At 35.6% G+C, this 21,377-nt stretch overlaps 1 protein-coding gene across 1 annotated transcript in view; it reads left to right on the plus strand.

Annotated features, from left to right (window-relative positions):
• The first annotated feature begins 1,238 nt into the window (after nt 1–1,238).
• LOC148663648 (nuclear GTPase SLIP-GC-like) overlaps nt 1,239–21,377 on the plus strand; it is a 33,147-nt gene continuing 13,008 nt past the window's right edge. Inside the window, exons 1-11 of the mRNA XM_088630881.1 lie at nt 1,239–1,526; nt 2,440–2,498; nt 3,412–3,470; nt 13,702–13,758; nt 14,442–14,490; nt 15,022–15,111; nt 16,631–16,724; nt 17,124–17,349; nt 17,613–17,813; nt 18,328–18,519; nt 19,654–19,832. Of these exons, the coding sequence (XP_088487007.1) occupies nt 14,475–14,490; nt 15,022–15,111; nt 16,631–16,724; nt 17,124–17,349; nt 17,613–17,813; nt 18,328–18,519; nt 19,654–19,832 (998 nt within the window). The 5' untranslated portion in view covers nt 1,239–1,526; nt 2,440–2,498; nt 3,412–3,470; nt 13,702–13,758; nt 14,442–14,474. The remainder of the gene's footprint in view (nt 1,527–2,439; nt 2,499–3,411; nt 3,471–13,701; nt 13,759–14,441; nt 14,491–15,021; nt 15,112–16,630; nt 16,725–17,123; nt 17,350–17,612; nt 17,814–18,327; nt 18,520–19,653; nt 19,833–21,377) is intronic.

Below are 21,377 nucleotides of genomic sequence, written 5' to 3' on the forward strand. Positions count from 1 at the left end.
TTACATATTTGGCGTCCCTGAACCGGCTATGAATCACTACACTGATGATTGATTTTCTAATAGCCATAAAAGAATCCCCTTGTGGTTTACCACTACAATTAATAAATTGTCACAGTAAATTCACAAAACTCCTACAGTAGTTTGAACAGATAATTTACTAAGGAAAGGAAATTACATTTCAGTCATGCATGGTTGAACTGATTAGAAAAAACAACAGCTTTGTTTTAATAAAGAGATAAATTTGAAAAGGATCTAGAGAAAAGAAAGTTAAAAAACATTTTTCTTTGTATGATAAGCATGCTCTACTCGCTGGGGTATCTAAATCTACTCTTAACAAACTGCAGTATGTCCAAAATTCAGCAGCCACAATCCTGACCAGGTCTAGTGCAAGTTATCACATTACTCCTATCCTGGAGTCCTTGCACTGGCTTCCTGTCAAATTCCGTGTGGACTTTAAAATCCTCATGCTCACCCCTAAGGCTCTGTATGGCTTGACACCTCAGTACCTGTCTGAACTATTATCGCCCTACTCCCCACCTCTCAACCTTCACTCTTCTAATTCTGCTCTCCTAACTGTCCCCCAAGCCTGTCTATATTGTATGGATGACAGGGCCTTCTCCTGTTATCCCCCAAGCTCTGGAACTTTCTCCCCAATTATATCAGGGAGTCACCTTTTCTAAACTCAAAACCTTCTTCTTTAGAAGAGCCTTTACTTAACTGGTTCAATTCTTCAAACCCTCTGCTTTTCTTCGTACCACCATCCACGGTCTCCTCTGTATATTGTAATTGTGTTTTATCTTGTGTATTCTTTTTCTTTATTGTTCTCATTCTGTAAAGCACTTTGAGAAGCCACCTTTAAAGGTGCTATATAAAATAAAGTTTATTATTATTAAAATATGTATTTTATAAAAATCATTACAATCATTATAGTTTAAATACAGTAAGTGAAACTTTAGAAAAGAGGTCGCAAAACTATTACACTGTTAAATAAATTAATTCAACTTTTTATCTATATCTATATCTATTTTATCTATAGGCCAATGGCCTTCTTGTAATTCCTTTATTACCAGCCTATTGTGAGATTATTCTTCATGCATAATCTCTTTTTCTGCCGCTTTTGCAGACTTTCATAGTTGTTCTTCTGCACAGAGAACTTTCAGTCTTCACAATAGTAAAATTGACATGACAGTACGAGCCTTTGTAATGCAGTTCTTGTGGGTGTGGGTGTGACTGAATGTGTTGCAAGAGCACAAAAAACAGAACATGGAAAAGTCTGTTTTTAATTTTGTTTGCACATGCAAACACTCCTTACTTTACTCAGCCAAATCAATTTTGGCGGAACAAAGTTCCTTTCAGACATGATATTCTACAGAGGATAAAATTGCTCATTAAAAACATTTCAAAGAATCCTTTTGGGAAAATAAATATTAGTAACGTCTATGTAATTTTGTTATTTTCTTCAAACAGATTGATGAAAGAAACAGGTAATCCTGGGTTTTGCTGAAGATTGCATCTTCCTGTCATCTGTAAGTCACAACTCATTGTATTTATCATATAGTGCTCTAAAAAAGAAAATTAGGGGTTACTAGCTGCTCACTTAGTATTATATCTATTTTTATTCTTTCTGAATTTAGTAGTACTGTCATTTCTTTTTTTGTGATTTGGAGAATTTTTACATCTCTTAGTTTGTACAGATCACAATTTACTTAGGAAGGAACATTTCAGTCACGAGCAGTAGAACTGATTGAAAAAAAGACTTATCTTTAACCCAAAGACTGTAAACTGAAAGGGACCTAGAAAAAAGGAAATCTAAAAAAGTATTTTTGTGTGTAAGATGAGCTTAATAAAATAAAACACATATTAAAATATGTGCTTTATAAAAAATCATTACAATCATTATAGTTTAAATACAGTAAGTGAAACTTTAGAAAAGAGGTCGCAAAACTATTACACTGTTAAATAAATTAATTCAACTTTTTATCTATATCTATATCTATTTTATCTATAGGCCAATGGCCTTCTTGTAATTCCTTTATTACCAGCCTATTGTGAGATTATTCTTCATGCATAATCTCTTTTTCTGCCGCTTTTGCAGACTTTCATAGTTGTTCTTCTGCACAGAGAACTTTCAGTCTTCACAATAGTAAAATTGACATGACAGTACGAGCCTTTGTAATGCAGTTCTTGTGGGTGTGGGTGTGACTGAATGTGTTGCAAGAGCACAAAAAACAGAACATGGAAAAGTCTGTTTTTAATTTTGTTTGCACATGCAAACACTCCTTACTTTACTCAGCCAAATCAATTTTGGCGGAACAAAGTTCCTTTCAGACATGATATTCTACAGAGGATAAAATTGCTCATTAAAAACATTTCACAGAATCCTTTTGGGAAAATAAATATTAGTAACGTCTATGTAATTTTGTTATTTTCTTCAAACAGATTGATGAAAGAAACAGGTAATCCTGGGTTTTGCTGAAGATTGCATCTTCCTGTCATCTGTAACTCACAACTCATTGTATTTATCATATGGTGCTCTAAAAAAGAAAATTAGGGGTTACTAGCTGCTCACTTAGTATTATATCTATTTTTATTCTTTCTGAATTTAGTAGTACTGTCATTTCTTTTTTTGTGATTTGGAGAATTTTTACATCTCTTAGTTTGTACAGATCACAATTTACTTAGGAAGGAACATTTCAGTCACGAGCAGTAGAACTGATTGAAAAAAAGACTTATCTTTAACCCAAAGACTGTAAACTGAAAGGGACCTAGAAAAAAGGAAATCTAAAAAAGTATTTTTGTGTGTAAGATGAGCTTAATAAAATAAAACACATATTAAAATATGTGCTCTATAAAAAATCATTACAATCATTATAGTTTAAATACAGTAAGTGAAACTTTAGAAAAGAGGTCGCAAAACTATTACACTGTTAAATAAATTAATTCAACTTTTTATCTATATCTATATCTATTTTATCTATAGGCCAATGGCCTTCTTGTAATTCCTTTATTACCAGCCTATTGTGAGATTATTCTTCATGCATAATCTCTTTTTCTGCCGCTTTTGCAGACTTTCATAGTTGTTCTTCTGCACAGAGAACTTTCAGTCTTCACAATAGTAAAATTGACATGACAGTACGAGCCTTTGTAATGCAGTTCTTGTGGGTGTGGGTGTGACTGAATGTGTTGCAAGAGCACAAAAAACAGAACATGGAAAAGTCTGTTTTTAATTTTGTTTGCACATGCAAACACTCCTTACTTTACTCAGCCAAATCAATTTTGGCGGAACAAAGTTCCTTTCAGACATGATATTCTACAGAGGATAAAATTGCTCATTAAAAACATTTCACAGAATCCTTTTGGGAAAATAAATATTAGTAACGTCTATGTAATTTTGTTATTTTCTTCAAACAGATTGATGAAAGAAACAGGTAATCCTGGGTTTTGCTGAAGATTGCATCTTCCTGTCATCTGTAAGTCACAACTCATTGTATTTATCATATGGTGAGCTTAATAAAATAAAACAGTAGACAATATGCATTTTGTTATTCTTTGTTTCATCATTTTTGTTGAAACAGAACCATTTTATAATACTCTTAGAGGTTTCAAACTTTCTACAATCTAACATCACTCCATTTAGGAAAGAGGTGAAAAATTAATCAGAATCAGTAACTTGAATATTGACAGTGGGATGAAAGTAATTTAGATCTTTATATTCCATAATACAGGAAGCAAAAAGTATTGTAGTGCCAAATCCACGTACTAACCCCTGACCCTTACTGATGGCTCGCTGCATGGTTATTATCTGCAGTCATGTCATTTTTATTTATAAATAGCTAAAATAGTGTTAGCACCTTTGTCAAACACATATAAAGTATGATTTTCACCACTTAAATAAAGTGCTCCACTATGAGTATTTTTGGAGGTTTGCAAAAATAACAGTTTCTTCAAATGACTTATTCAGATTCAGTTAAAAATTGATTACAGGTGTGATTTAAGACATAAACACAATATTGCTGTTTAACTAAAACACTAAAACTTTTTGCATTCATGCATGGTTCATTTTATCTTAGGGTTCTTCTCTGAACCTCTATCATTTTCAGTTACAGCTCTTGGTTTCTGATATTCAGTACTGTAGTTGCTGCTATTCTTCTGTTTATCTGTGCTCTCTTTGTTTTCCATTGCTTTATCATGGATTAGATTTAGTTGTTTTTTTTTCTCTATGCACGAGTTACGGTAGTTTTTGTAGCTTTTTACAGGCTATCTGACTTAGAGAATAAAAAGGGTGTGTTTACATTTTTGTCTGTGCTACTGACCTGACTCCAACATATGACTGTAAATGGAATATCACAAACGGCCAAAGGGCTTGGGGATTTGCTTGTTAAAACAGGTTGTTACTATGTCCTATGAATTAGCTCTGTAAATGTAACTCTTTGAGTCAGTGGTGTTTGGATGAAGAATTTGGGTGTGATTTACAACAGACCACATCTAGGAGATTAGATCTCGGTGAGAGCTGAGGTCGAGGAGTCAAGCAGGAATGGGGTGAAACAGATATAGCGGACAGAGAAAGCAAATTGTGAATCTTCAGAAAATTGGAGTTGTGGGCAGATATCACTGGGTCGGTGCTTGATGTTGGTTTCAGACAGATCAGGTTTCAGGTTTTCTAGATTCAAGTTTGAGTTTCTGTGGTCTTTCAGATTTTCAGGCTTTCTGGCATATCTCTGAACAGAGACGGAGCGAAGTGCATAATCTCTTTTTCTGCTGCTTTTGCAGACTTCAGTAGTTGTTTTTCTGGACAGAGAACTTTCAGTTTTCACAATAGTAAAATTGACATGACAGTACGAGCCTTTGTAATCCAGTTCTTGTGGGTGTGGGTGTGACTGAGTGTTTAAAATGTGGGTTTTCTGAGGCAGCATAAAAAGGGTCTCTTTTATTTATTTATTTGTGGAGGACTGTTAATGTGGGATTTACCAAATTAAAGGAGCAAAAAAGGAAGCGATCTTGCCTTCAGAAGAGCTGAAATATTTGTAGGACCTAAAAATCTATTGCTCTTATGCTTCATGAGCAACAGAACAACAATACCAGATGTTGCTCACTGGTTGCTCAATACCAGTGGCCCTTCTAGATTCCCATGATTACTGATTACTAGTTACTTCACAAGGGATGATGGGCCTGAAAAGGCTTCTTAGGTGCAATTACAGATGCAGCCATTCAAAATGAGCGGTAAAAACCCGCGGTACAGTAACCTACCCGCAGGGCACCGGAGGGCACCGCGGTAAGTGATTGGCTGGCCAAAATGACCGACAGGGGCACTCGTGGTGCATTGGTTGGTAGTGAAAAGATTTAATCATTTAATGTCTTTACTGTGCACGTTTCAATCCGCTTAGTTTTGAATATTTATATGGAATTTTACCACTAAAGGGATTTAGATTTAGATTTAGTACAAATTTTGGTAGCTGAGCATAAAAAGAAGAGGAGCATAACGCATCTGAAGGTCATAAACAATATTAATTTAGGAACATAAACATTACTGTATGTACATAAACTGTACTGTGTATGGCTGGTCTTGATAGTTTAAAGAAAAAATACACACCAGTCTTCCATTTCTCCCTAAACATTTTAAGCATGAAAGTTTTATGAAACGGTACCCAAATATGTAATTGCTGTATAGAATGAATTTTAATTTTTAAAAATTATTTAACACGAAAATTAAGCTGTTTACATCTTCCGCCTGAGAACAGTCACCCGTTGCTACCCAACGCAGAAACACAGCCACTAACTAGCAAAGAGAGGACATTAGCTAGCCAATATGATAAAGAAATAAATGATTATTTTGTTTATTTCTTTTGCACATTTATTTGAACATTTCCATCGATTGTACAAGCACTTGGAAACTGTCCAATCCCTAGTTCATCAGGCATTTACCGGTCTGGCACCGGTCTGTGTCTTCTAGGATATATTGCCAGCGAACTTTTGTTTTTATGTCCACTATAACTACGCTGGGCAAACGTTCCGAGGTCAAAATCTTCCAGCACGGGGGTACCTTTAAAGCGGAGACGACGGCACCTAAAGCCCTGGCCAAATATGAAGACAGTACGTACAGTTATAATTCAAACGGAATTAAAAACTACACATCCCCGTTACCATGGTGGTGCTTGTGATCATTGCGTTTAACCAACGAAACAGAGCGAAAAATCAGTCACATGACTTTGGGGCAGAGTTTCGAAAGCTTAACCTACCAGCAACAAAGCGAAATTTACACGATAGGCTACCTCAAACTGTCAGTTACATGACTGTGTATGTCGCTTAAGCCACTCCTATTTGGCATTTTAGTTATGGAGGCGAGAAGACGCCCCCCCCCCCTCTCTGGGTGTCTGATTTGCCGCCATCTTTAACTGTTCGGTGTCCGAATCGGAGTAGCTACGCGTACGAAATAAAGTTAATCCCAACTGCAAAACATATATTTTTGTGGTAAGAGGGCGCAAAACATCAGTATTTACTGCTATTAATTACTGTACGATTTATAGTTGAAATCTGAGCCTAGATATAAAGTTAGATATAAAGTTAAAATCTCGACAAAGCAATGTAGGAAATACAGAGAAAAGAAATCCTTTCTGACATCTAAAATCAGTTTCGATCAAGGTCTCTAAAACGAACAAGAAAAAGAGGATTTTCGGAGGGCAATTACGCTGTATTTATATAGGATAAGTGATTTATGAGCAATCTAATTTCTTGTTTGTTTAAAAGAGTGAAATGTCAGCTGCAAAAGATCGCACCAGAAACAGCACTCTCTCTGCCTGTCATAGACGTTCAGGAAAGGCTGAATGAAGTCATGTCAAGTACAATAATTCGGTGATCAATAATAACAGTTGTAGGACAGTATATAAGGAGGATAAGGATTTTGAAGTTGACTCAAAATCTGATAGGTAACCAGTGCAAGGACTTGAAAACAGGTGTAATGCATCCCTGATAGGATTCTTGCTGTCATATTCTGAACATATTGAAGACTGCTCAGTGTGGATTTAATTTCCCCAGTGAACAGGATGTGCATTTATTAATTCTAGAAAAAAAAGCCTTTCTTGATTTCTCTAGTTCTTAGTTTCTCTAGTTCCCTTTAAAATAAACTATTATTCCACAATGCAGAGTATTACATGGCCAGTATTTACACATGATATTTGTGATTTAAAGAAATTAACACAAGCAGCTTTTGGAGATTTAAGTGTTGGAGTAAGTTATTGCAGGATAAAAGATAATTTGGGGAAAGCTGAGGAATACACTTATAACAAGAACACTTCCTAATGGGGTTAGGCATACTTTTGATGAAGATGATGAAGTTAACAGACTATATGTTTACATAGATACTGAAATAAGGATTGTATTTTAGATTATGTGTAGTTGCTGGCATTGAACTGTGTGTTGGATGCACATGAATTGAAGGAATGGGCAAACATAGCTGATGTGGATCCACAGAGCCAGCATATTAAGATGTTTATAATTAGAGGCAATTCGTTTAAATAACTAGGTATGGATACTGATGTGCAAGAGAGGTGGAAAGGCTGTTTCCTTAAGCCAGCACTATAAGATATTTTATTCTCAGTGAGATGCTGCCATTTCATAGTGGGTTTCTAACACTATGTATAGTTCCATCCACACAGTGCCTTTACTTCCATCCATTTCTAATCTCTTTATCCAGTACAGAGGATTTGGAGCCTATCCCAGTAAGCAACGGACACAAGGCAGAATACACCCTGGACATAGCGCCAGTCTATCACAGGACAGACAGACACAAACACACACACACCAGGGCCAGTTTTCCCATAAACCAATTAACTTACCAGTATGTTTTGGAGTGTGAGAGGGAGTCATATCACACATATGGAGAAAAACCATGTAACCCAGAGAGAACATGTAAACCCCACACACACAGGATGGCAGGAATTGAACCTAGGACCCCAGTGCTGCAAGACAGCAATGCTAACCACTTCGCCACCATTATAAATGGATGGATATCTTAGTTACAGTATCTTTCTAGTTCACAGGTTTGCATGCATAATTTAATTTTGAAAGCCACTGAGACATCAGGTACTACTGTTGTATTTATGAAAAAGAAACAAAACAAAAAACATACTAACAACTGTGCCATCCTACTCCTTAGTTAATACATTTTATTATTCATAAACAGTTAACATTGTTAGCAAAATATTTTGAATTATATTTAACCCTATGTTTTCTTTAGTTTTGTATTTAACTTATTATATGATAGTCAGACTTAATGTATATTTGAACAATGAAAATATATTTTTACAAGATGCGGGGGAAAGTGCAACAACTTATTACAGTGCTAAATTTAATATTATTGATTGCTAATAGTTTATGCTAACACCTAACTTTCTTAATTAGATGTATTTAAAACAGTGAACTAAGTGTAACATACTATTCAGAAATACAATCGAAAATAGTTTTGTGGTGTTTGTATGGATGAAACGTTTCTAAAATGTATAACGTAACAAAATTAAAGACGATTAAAATCTGTAATCTTTCCACTTGTAATGTCATTAGACAGAACAACACGTTTCTGGTTTGACTAAGGATGGTATCAAAAAGTAGTCTAAGTGGTGAGAAAGCTGTGCTTAATGATAATTAAGGGACTTAAAAGAAAAAAGAGATGCTTCATATTGCTTGATTAATTTTAAAAACTAAGTTATAAATGCAGACGCGATTGCTGCCATAAGCGCTCCAGGCAGCAGAATGTTTGTTCTGTACTGCTGAGCTCCGTGCCTCCTCCCTCTCTGTAAAATCCTGGGTTCGGTAAAATGTTTCAGGCATTGATGTGAAGGACAGGAGAGCTTTCACTGGCCAATTAACATTAATATCATTATAATCATTATTATTAATTATGATATTAATTTAAGGGTCTTAATATCTAAACATTTGTATCTGTATAGCAGGTAGTATCACTGTATTCCACTTTCTTTGTAAACACGGAAAAACAGATTCACAACGCAAAGCTGTATCGCTCTGTAAAAAAACCTGGTTTGTAATGAGCTGCTGAGCTAAGAATAGGAATGTTCCTGCTGGCAGAGGGGGTGGAAAGTGCCTGCGGTCATTTAATTAGTATTGCAATTCGCACTGATTCCCTTGCGAAGATATGGACTTAAGAATATTCGTGCCTGGTCAAAAAATGGCATTAAGCACTTAAAATTAATATGGTTAATAATAGTAAACTGTAACATGCTGTAACAAGATCGGCTAAACTGCGAAGAAAATTCTTTCAGAGAAAATGTTTCAGGTGTGAAGAACATAGATCTCCAATGCAATTTCAACCAAACCTGTTCCCACACACCCTGCCCCCACTACCATTAGAATATACACAAAGCACTGAAATCTTTCGAGCTAATGATCAGGTGACCCGAGAGAGAGCAAGAGAAACACCAAGGGGAGCGGAACCAGGGAACTATTTACATGGAAAACGGGCGATCTCCCCAGACTGTCCGCACGTTTCACTGTTACCTGGATACTTCTTTATTTAGAACTCACTAACACTGATTTTTAGTTTAGAAGGATTCAAGTAGGGTTTTAGATGAAAGGCAGCGACCTTAATCAAGCCAAAATCATAATTGAACCCATTCAGAGCCTACATTACATTTTAGCGTTTCATTCTGAGCAGAAGACCCTCACACCTGAAGAAGGCTTGCGTTTTCTCTCTTCTCTTTTAAGCATGTGTACAATGTGTAATACAATTACAATGTGTAATTACAATGCTGTAATACAATTTGAATAGTGTGAGGGGGGGGGGAGGTGTCTTTCGCTGGAAATCTCGCCTGCTTCTACTTTACGAGTACAACCCCCTCTCTGCTGGAGTGCTGGCTGTGACGAATTAAACCGGTTTTCACAGGCTCATTCCATAAGAATCAGCGCTTTTATACAGTATATCGCCTTTAAACACATATATTTAAACACGCGTTTATGATTTAAATCAAAACGCGATTCAAATCAATATAAATGTTTATTTTGTAACGCATAGGTGACTATTCATTGTTATTAAAAAGACTTAAATTCGATCATGTTGTGATATTTAGAAATATAAATTTGTTTGGTGCGAGTGAGGTTTTATTTAATCTCTGACCAAGGGAAACGTTTAATTTTTTCAAAGAAATGTTTGTTAAAAAATAAAGTCATAGTTCCATGGGATTCAATCACAGACCATGTGACATGGGATTCAGGAAACTAACACACAGCGCCACCGGATTTGATAACGCTATAAAAACGCTATAAAATAATGTGACTAGGCACAGAACAAGTTTACAGCACAGTACAATAATAAATGCTGACCATGACTTTAGAAGCATAAATTGCCTTACATTCAATTTAAACACAAGCTGTCTTTAGCCCTCTAAGCTGGTTCATAGAGAAATGTAGAGATCCAGGCTCAGAACACACAGCTTCATTAGCGAATACATATGCAGGACAACTAGAGAAGACGTTTTACAGAGGATGGATTTTTAGAAACATCCCATCAGTGACATCACTGAAGTCAACTCCTAGGTACTGTAACTGTCGTGTGGATAGTTTCACAAGAAGCAGACAAAGGTTTAAGCATCGCTTGTTCTAGATAAAACTGCAAAAAAAAAAAACAACAACCCATAATGTACTTCTTTGCGGCTCTGTTTGCCCAAATCATATATTCACAACGTGAAATTTAGAAAATAATATTACGTAACCAAAATCCGCAATATGGAAACAGAACCTGTGTAATTGTTGACAGATGATGTACTCGTAACATTTTTACAAGACGAACTACAACATTTAAAAAATGACTTGTATGTACTTGATATCTCTAATCAATCCACGGCGACATTGTGAAAAGCAGAGTCCCAGCACAAAACGAAACTAAAACGCATACCGTTTTGCGCTTCTTATTAATTGCTCAAAAGTAATTTGACCATATGAAATGCATAATATAAACCTAGAAACATATACGTGAGCAGTATTTACGCACTGTAGTATCGGTGTTAAGACATACCTCTCAAATACTGTAAATCAAGTTAAAAATATCTCAAGACCGATTCTGGTCATAATGAAACCATGTTTCGTGTATGTTTTCTTTAAAGTACCGAGACCAGCCATATACTGTATGTTTATGTTCCAAAATTAATATCCTTTATGGCCTTCACACGCGTTGCAGTATGCTCCTATTCTTTTTATGCTCAGGCACTAAGATTTCCCTTCGGTGGTAAAATTCCATATAAATATTCAATACTTAAACGGGCACAGTTAAGACATTAAATATACATATACAGTACATACTGTATACAGTACAGTTTGCATACAGTAATATGTTTATGTTCCTAAATCAATCTCTTTTATGAGCATGTGAAAGGCATGGTGAATCGATTCTCAAAAATTACTGTACTTTGCATGATTGGAAACCAATGCGTGATTGCGAAATGCTGTGGTGTTACTTTTACAAAGACGGTCAATGAAAAAAAGAATGTTGACCAGGGCAATACTTTGAGTTTACACTTACAGCTTGTCCAAGGTCATTCATTATTAATACTATTAGTAATATCTTCGTTAAAGACTTTGATGGCAACAGCTCAAACATGAGAGGTTGAGCTTTATTAGCTCCACCTTGCGGAAATTCCGGATACTATATTTTGCTTGTCGTATTATAGGAAAATTTACGGTAACTCGCGGTATTTACCGGTAGCTTGCGGTAGACTGCGTACAGCGTACTGGAAAATAATGCGGTATCGCTCGCGCATTTTGAATGGCTGCATCTGTAAATAGTTGTGTCAAAATGTGTCCAATAAAGAGTTATGATTGCATTTTATAATTGCAATGTGATATACCTTACAAAATAAAATACTATGTTTTGTGTTTAATGAGTCACTAGATACTATGTTTCACTCAACCATTCTGTCACTAAGCGTTTTTCAGGACCCTATGCAGATGATAAAATCTGTAAGGGAGTGCAACAAACACGAGTAAAAAAGACTAGGAGAACAGGGGGGTGTGTCGACGGTGCAATGGTGCTCAGGGGGGCGTGGCCAAGGCAAACAAGTCCAAAGGGGGTCCTTAAGAAAATCCATGGGTGAGCAAAAGTCCAGAGCCGGGTGATCCATCCATGACAAACAAGACAAGAGTTGAAATCCGGAGCGGGATCTGGCGAAGGGTTGGGGGAATAAAAAAGGGTAACGGGGCCAGCCCTGGACCCAGATGATCAAGACGCTGTAGTGAAACCTGTGCCATCGAGCACTCGCTGATAGGCAGGCTGCTGGGTATCTATCTTCCAAAGCTGAGCCTGGAATGTCATCTGGCTTTTAAAGGGAAGGGCTGGAACAGGATCAGGTGCAGGAAAATCAATACAAACAAGAAAGGGCTGGAGAGCCCTTAAGAGGAGGGGCTTATGATCGTGGCACATTTTGAGCCTGTATTCTTTAATTGTGAATTGCCCTCTCTGTGAATTTTCTAGGTTCAGTTTAATTGTAACATTAAGAAAACACCTTAACTTCATAATATGTTGTAGTTCTGTGTTCCATATTTCAATTTAGTAATCTTTCAGATTGAACTGTAAAAGTGGAAGTAATTTAATTTTAGGCAGAATTCAGTTCCATTGATATGTCCTGTAGTGATGTGTTAACATGGCCCCAGGCCATATATTTTGCCATATTCTCTATTTAATTTTAATAAGTCTTTTTAATATTATTTCGTGTTATTTGTCGGAGTTCTCTATTTACATCCTGGCCAGGTTGTCTTTGTAAACTGAAATTTATGCTCAGCTCATTTACTTCTTAAGTATGGGATTATTGTATTATGTTATTTTATACTAAACAACGTTGACATATTTTTCAGGTTTTAAAATCTCATTATAAACATGAATCTATTTATAAATGCCTTAAATGTTGTCAATGTATTTTTGAGATAAGTTTGTGTTTCGAAATAATGGATTTCCATGCAATATCTTGCAAAAGTATTGACTCTATCCAAAGTTTCCATGACACTGATAAATCACTCTGTGTATGTGTAATTTACACAATTTAAAGTATCTAAAGTGGCTTTAGTATAAAAGTAACTATCTGTTATATTGTCACACAGATATTTAATTTGAAGCCTTAACACTGAGTGAAACAGTAAATAGACCATGAAGACCAGGCAGCTTTTGAAAGAAATCAGGGACAAAACCATATTTAATTATATAGTTACACATAGGGGGTTAAGACGTTATTAGTGTGATGACGAAGTAGTTATATAAATAGTTATAAATAATGTCAAATATATGTCCGAACATATATATTTTTTATACCCATATAACTTGAGTAATCTGAGTTCTTTATTGAGTTCTGGACAAACAGTAATTGAGTGAGAGACTGATTAGAAGCCACAAAAGGTTACACATACTGTATACAATGTTAAACCTAATATTATTTACATAAAATGGCATTTCAGAGGCCTATGTCTCTGAAAACCCGAATGACCAACCCAGTAGTCCGAAGTAACTGAGAATCTATGTTCCTTTTCTAAAAGTGCATTATTAAATATTAAACATCTTGTCTCCTATCTATTGATTTTAGGCTCTGAAAAGTGCTAAAAAGTGATTGATTACCATATTGCTACATAAAAAAGGTCTACCAGTCTGAAGGTTTTAATATTCTAATAGAAAGTGAGAGATTAATTTATTTTTGTGCTATTATTGTTTTCTAGATCTTGAACCCAAGCTTTTCCTTGCAATTGAACTAGGAGCTACACGCTCTCATCGAGGTAATATGTTATATAATCAAGTAAAAATACCAAATAGTTTATTATACATAAACAAGTGAAAACACCATTATTACCCTGTGATTATCCATTCAATTAATTTAGGTCTACAATTAAGTATATATGGTTTTACTGTATATTAATGCACAATGAATATTTTATAACAATATTTTATGTTTTACATTTTGTGCTCTTTGGGCATATTCTGTATACAATAAGTCTATTTCCATTTGAAATGGGAATTTGTTGACTGTTGGAATATTAAGCCTTTACAATAACAAATAACTGAGCTCAAGTTATGTGATTTCAGAAGAATATCATGTGTTTAGTGTCTGGTATTTTATTCAAGCTAAAATTGCTGAAACAGGTTGATAAAGATTTTCTACTTATTCTATAAAGATTATGTCCAGGCTATGACATTACCATGACTCACAGGGGAAGTTGTTTTCTTCAGAGAATCTGCAGTTTGATTGTTTCTTAAGCTTTCCATCACTTTCGTGGATCTGTCCATAAAACTTCCACCACTTTCTCAAAACCCATCTGATTCATCTTTGTGCTTCTGAGCAGATTCTGAGACACGGTGGAGGTAATGTCATGGCCTGTTTCAGAATCTGAGCTAAAACTCACCATGTAAGATATGTCTGTCATTTCAATTGTCTCCTGCTCTCCTCATCTAATCCAATAAGGAGAGACATAAGCCAGGTTCCACTGGACTAAGCATGGAATCAAGTGAAGGTACAGAACCTGTATTGCTGTGTAACCTGTGTTACCTGTATTCCTCTGAATATTTCATATAGTTCTCTGCATTGAAATTAGTTATCTGAGTTTTATCCTGAGTTTGTGTATTGCTCTGTTTCTGATCCCATCCTTTTCTTTACGTTACATTTTTGCATACCTATTTACCGGACTTTACTAAATGTTAGTAAATTACCTCTTTTGATGCAAACATATTTCAGCTTTCATAAGTTAGTGTCTCGATTTTAAGTAGCTAGAACTACCAGTACAACAATACATTAGAATCACAATTAGAATGTGAACAACTTGATGCATCTATTAAGTATAAATTATCAAACACTGATAATTTCATTATCATGTTTATGGATCTGAGAATCCTCATAAGAAGCATTTTAACTAGAATTTGTATTTGTTCCATTGTACTATTGCATAAGTATCTAAAAAACAACTACTGTACCTACTACTCAGAAAATAATAATGAAAACACAGTGCAAAAAAGTGAAATATAATCTACTCTTTTTTTTTGTAAAGGGAGAAAAAGAAAAAATGAAATTGACATACCTTGTTCGAAGAAAAAGAAAAAGACTAAGGGACAGGAAACTGAAGAGCCCATCTATTCATGTAAGAGCCCTAAGAATTTGTATATTTCTGTGTGAAATAAAAGTCTGTAGATTGTATGTGGCATTGAAATGTTCACAGAGGGGCAGGAATTCCAGAACAAGCAGTGGCAGGTCAGCTAGTGTATCTCAACCCTGGTCCTCAGAAGTCCTGTGTCATCTGGTTTGTGCTGCACCCAAGTTCTTAATCCACTGGTAAATGGATTTCATTTTTTTACTTTAGAAATACAGTTCTGAATGTAGCTCAAATTGAATACAGCAGTGTTTTCCTTTTTTTATACAGTCACACTAAGACAGTCATACAAGAAAAAGCCAAAACAATAGCAGATATTCCAGCAGAAACAAACATCTACCAGATATTTTCTTAGTAGTTTCAGTTGTTTGTGTAGCAGGAGAACATTAAGTTTCTCAATGGAATGTCTGTTACCCAAAAAAAAGAGAATCATGAGTGATTGGAGCCAACTACTCACCAAGGCTGATAAGATAACTTTATTAGCCATATACAATTTCTTGCATCCTAATGCAAATTTGTCTTTTTACGTACCCCAGCTTGCTCTCCATGAGACACACAGGCAGGGAGAGAGAAGCTTGGGGTCAGCCATTTATATGGCACCCCTAGAACAGTTGGGGTTGAGGGACTTGCTCAGGGCCCAACAGAGTAGGATTCCACTGCTAGCTGTGGGACTTGAACCAGCAAGCTTTCAGCCACAGATACAGATCCAGAGCCACAGAGCCTGTGGCTAAACCCTGAAATAGTTATGAGATAGTTATGAGAACAGAGCCCATTGTTCCTTTCTCAGTGCACAAAATTCATAATCCTTTCTCATATGTTTTGCAATGTCTTCAGTGTCAGTGTCAACCAGGCCCTCTTCATGGTCTGTGGTCCTCACAGACCCACTTCTTTTGGAATCCCCTCTTTGGGTGCAAGCCTGTTAACCTGTGCCACTGTTAACCAACTGTGTTGTAAGATATGAGGCAGAATTGAACAAAAAAACTAAATTCCTGTTTCCTGAGACTCCTGCTGTCCCTGAACACCTGGAGGTTTAGTGTTCAGAACCACGGGCTTCCTGCAAGTGCTCAGGTATCTGGAACTGTATCTCTTCTGGCACACTGTCCCAGTGTAAGAGCTGTCCAGAATCTAGCCCCCCTTTTGGTACTCTCTCAGAGATCAGCAATCCCGTGAGCCCCCCAGTTGTGAGACAACACAGTGCTCTAGAAACAATACCAGCAACGGTATAAGTTCCAAAGACATATAGCATATATCATGTTGCTTATGTCAGCTTTTTTCCTACAGTATTACACATTAAGTGAAAGTGAAAGGCCTGTACTGCAGATGAGTCACATGCTGGATCATTCCTACTGCTTTAAAGAGGAATGTGATCTACCATTTAGTAGGACATCTTACATTAAAAATATAAAGTTATTGTGTGAGGACTAATTAAGTAATTATGAGATATAAAGTAATTGAATTCCAAAGAGCATTACTCACTATATGTAATCTACAATATGTTCTTAAATCACAGGTGGAGATGAAGCAAGAAAATGTGTCTCAGATACACTCAAAAAACTTGAAGCGGTATCTGACAGAGAAGGCTTTACCTTCTTCAAAGACATAAAGTAAAATCTTATGTTATATACATTAAAATAATATGAATGGCTTTGTATTAAAAAAAAGATAACACTCTTTAATAAAGACTTAACAAAAGCACCTTATTAAACATTTACTGTTGCATAGATAATGAGTGCTAATTATATATTAACTATTAACTTGACAGTTATGAACATCTACTTATATTCTTAATATAATGTGCTATAGAAACACACACTGCACATGTTCTTTGAAAGATCTGTATGTGCACATGAAATCCTTAGTTTAGTAATGTTTCAAATAACATGCTTGATTATGATTCAAAAAAACATTTCAGAGATTAGATTTTTGTTTAAATCCAATCGTCAATAGAACTAACATATCCATACTAACAATTATTTCTATTTACTTTTTTTTTTTTCTCGCAGGGAAAAGCTTTTGGTTTTGAAAAATAAAAATTTAACTGACAAAATGTATATTGGTGTTTTTGGAAAATCAGGAGTAGGAAAGAGTTTTTTAATAAATGCTCTTCTGGATGAAGAGTTTCTGCTGCCTTCAGGAAGTGGAGAAGCATGTACCTCTGTTTTAATTGAAGTGCAGGCAGACACAAATGCAACCAATTACAATGCGGGCATCGAGTTTATCAGCAAAAGCGTATGTACTTTTAATGATCAATTTAAAATTGTTTTAATATTTTCTCACATTTCAATTTACCTTGTATGTTTTTAGTTTTTTTTTTAAGTACAAAGAAATGTTAATCTTAATATCTAAATACTGGTTTTATTAATTTTAAAATGCTTTAGGATTTACACAAACCTGATACCTGAAAGCTCTTGTTAACCCATTGTTTTAAGTCAGTTTTTTCAAATTATGTGGAAATATTATGGATAGCTGTAACCTGAGCAAAATGTTTTCAGGAGTGGGAGTCAGATCTACGCTTTATGAAGGACATGATAGCTGATGAGGCCACTGAAGATGGAGATGAGTTGGAAGACATGGCAAGAGAAAAAATCGAAGCTGTTTATGGAAGCAAAGGAATAAACCAAAGCTATAATGAACTGCTAAAATCCCAAACACCCCAACCATTTCCCACCACACTGAAAATCTTCAAGGACAATGTAAGGAAATGTTATTTATTTTGTTACGTGCATGTGAGATACCATACTTCTTCTGAGATTTTTCTTTCCTCCCCTCTACCACCTGGCCCCAGCTTGGAGGACAACTTATTTATTGTTTTAATAGTTACTCAAATAAGTGTTTCATGATTCTTGCATTCATTCCATTTATTTTCCTCTCCTCTAAATGTATTCTCCCTCTTTGATCAGATTATTAATATGAACTGCATTCCAATACAATTTGTAAAAGGCAAGAGGAAAGACAAGAGATGATGAAAAGACAAAATGAGAGGAACAAAAAAGAACAATCACCTATATTCTTAGTGAGATTTGGTGCCATTCAAATATTGTTCTAGTGCCATGCTTGTATTCATTATGTTCCCACTACAGACTCTATGATATTTTTCCAAATATAAAAAGCATAATCTTTGGACATTTTTGTAAAAATCACATACAAACTTGAATAAAATCAGTAGAAATTTTAAACCAATTCTTGTTTATTTTTTTCCTTCTGCAGGCATCTGATCTTTCCAAAGCAATAGGCTGCTATATTCGCAATGATGGAAGTTTCCCACAAAAGTACTGGCCTCTAGTGAAGAAGGTCACAATTAGTCTGCCTGCCTCTTCTAAATATCTTGATCGAATAGTGCTGATTGACCTTCCTGGAAGTGGAGACATCAATAAAGAGAGAGATGAGATGTGGAAAACGGTATAGAATTATTCTTATTTAACACTACTTGTCAAACCAAAGATATTTTAAAGGACTATACAACTACTCAATACATAATTTAAAGATAAATAATCATTGGCAATCATTATATATATATATGATATACAATATATGATATAAAATATATAAAACAACTTTGTAAAACAATAAGATCTCAGAACCAAGAGCAACAGTTGGAGAATTCATTACTCTAATGAAAATATCTAATATATGTGTCATATAAATTTAGGAGGTAAGTACAGTCTGTACAATGAGATCTCACACTTTAAAACTTTTACCAGGGCCCTGCTCATTGATGGAAATAGAACAAATCAACAATTTTAGCTGGATTTCTATTCCAGTTCCTCTGTGCCCAAAGTCTCTCATACTAAAGGGGAAATGTGTGGACCTGGGGGGAACTATGAGATCAGGGTTAAGGCAAGAACAGTAAATACAGTTGTATGCAAATATTTTGGCACCCCTGGCCAAATGTTTTGTTGATTTTCTAAATGAAAAGAAGTAAACACAACCTCTGCAGTGAACAAACTTAAACTTGACATATCTCTGCAAATTGTAATGCACAGTTGCTATTTATTTGCTGAATTTAACAGATTGCAAAAATAAAAGTTAATGTGGCATGTGCAAAAGTTTATCAGTCAGTACTAAGCAACACCCCATTTGGCAGAAATCACAGCCTCCAAACATTTCTTGTAACCAGCTAACATTCTTTCTATTGCTGCTTTAGGAATGTTTTCCTATGTCATTTTTTTCATATGTAACATTTATTAATAATGTAATAAATATATAATTTAGCCATGGGTGCCCAAACTTTTGCATACAACTGTAACTATCCTATCCTGATCTGGACTATAATACAGCAGAGCATACTTTTCTTTCTCTAAATCTCTGTTGTTAGCCTACTGTTATTTTTTTCTATGCTTCCACAGCTGTGTGAGAATGCTGAGCATTAGCAGCTATAAGATTCCTTACGCATGGTGTTCAGTCTCTCCTGCGGCAGTGTTCCCTTTAAAGAATACTTTATAATTTATTAAACAAATTTCTTCAATTTGACAGTAAGGAACATTTAAACTGTACTTTATGTGGATAGCTTAATGAATGAATGTTTCTTAACAGTGTCTTAGCAAATGTGCATCGGTTTGGATTGTGAATGATATCACCAGGGCATTGAATGGAAAGGAATCAATCCACATTCTTCGGAACACTTTCCGAATCATTGCTGGTGGGGGAGAGTGTTGCAACATTGCTTACATTTGTACTCAAACTGATAGAATTGATCCAGAGGAATTCAAACGGTAAGCTATTTGTACTTGTTTTAAAATGGTAGTCTTTCGTATCACATTAGCTGGATTAGAAAAATAAAATATTTCCAAGATATACTAAGTATATTTATACTAAGTATATTTTTGCAGGACTCTCTTTAAAAGCCACAAAAAACAGAATATTCTTTGTTCTCAGATCTTTCTTTATAATAATTCTTAAATATCCATCCATTCATTTTCCTAACTGATTGTTCCAATTCAGGGTCCTGTGGGACCCAGAGCCTATCCCAGCAAGCAATGGTGCAAATTAGGATATACTCTGAACAGGACATCAGTTCATCACAGGTCAGACAGTTACAAATGCAGACATGCACACACTCACAATAATTTCCTCAGAAACCAATTAACCTACCAACATTTCTCTGGAACGTGGGAGGAAACTAGAGCACCTGGAGGAAACTCACATGAGCGTGTGGAGAACATACAAGCTTGAACTTAAACGGGCACAGTTAAGACATTAAATATACATATACAGTACATACTGTATACAGTACAGTTTGCATACAGTAATATGTTTATGTTCCTAAATCAATCTCTTTTATGAGCATGTGAAAGGCATGGTGAATCGATTCTCAAAAATTACTGTACTTTGCATGATTGGAAACAAATGCGTGATTGCGAAATGCTGTGGTGTTACTTTTACAAAGACGGTCAATGAAAAAAAGAATGTGGACCAGGGCAATACTTTGAGTTTACACTTACAGCTTGTCCAAGGTCATTCATTATTAATTATATTAGTAATATCTTCGTTAAAGACTTTGATGGCGACAGCTCAAACATGAGAGGTTGAGCTTTATTAGCTCCACCTTGCGGAAATTCCGGATACTATTATTTTGCTTGTCGTATTATAGGTGAATTTACGGTAACTAGCGGTATTTACCGGTAACTTGCAGTAGACTGCATACAGCGTACCGGAAAATAATGCGGTATCGCCCGCGCATTTTGAATGGCTGCATCTGTAGGACAACGTCTGTGCATCTTCATGTATAGTTTCCTCTGATCTTCCAGAGATATGCTGCTGAGGATAACTGGTGATTCAGAATTCCCCCTTTCTGCTTCTGTGTGTGTGCAAGCCGTATTAGACAAGTGTCCCATCCAGAGAGCTCATACAACCAATCGATATTTGGTGGATAGATTATCTGTCCTGTGGAAGTAGCAAAATTAAACATTTAGCCATCAGTAGTTCTTATTTGGATGTCTTATGATGAGGTGTGAGAGCCACAGAGGTGCAGTTATCATTTTTGCCTTACAACACTGTATCAATTCTGTATTAATTCTGGACCTGTGTTTGCTATTAATTCATTTAGGGCTAGAATACGTTCATTGTCTTCCAATCGAGTCGAGTTGACATTGGAAGCTTGCCACGCCCGGACTGTTACACCAATGCATTAGCATGTTAAAGCGATTTCATTGAGGAGCCTAGCTTTCTTAACTAGTTAACACTGTACTTCCTACTTTGAAAATACCTGTGAAACTGGTTTAATTCATCACAGCCAGCACTCCCGCAGAGAGGGGGGG

The sequence above is a fragment of the Lepisosteus platostomus genome, chromosome 5 (assembly GCF_059453375.1).
Source record: "Lepisosteus platostomus isolate fLepPlt1 chromosome 5, fLepPlt1.hap1, whole genome shotgun sequence".
Lineage (NCBI taxonomy): Eukaryota > Metazoa > Chordata > Actinopteri > Semionotiformes > Lepisosteidae > Lepisosteus > Lepisosteus platostomus.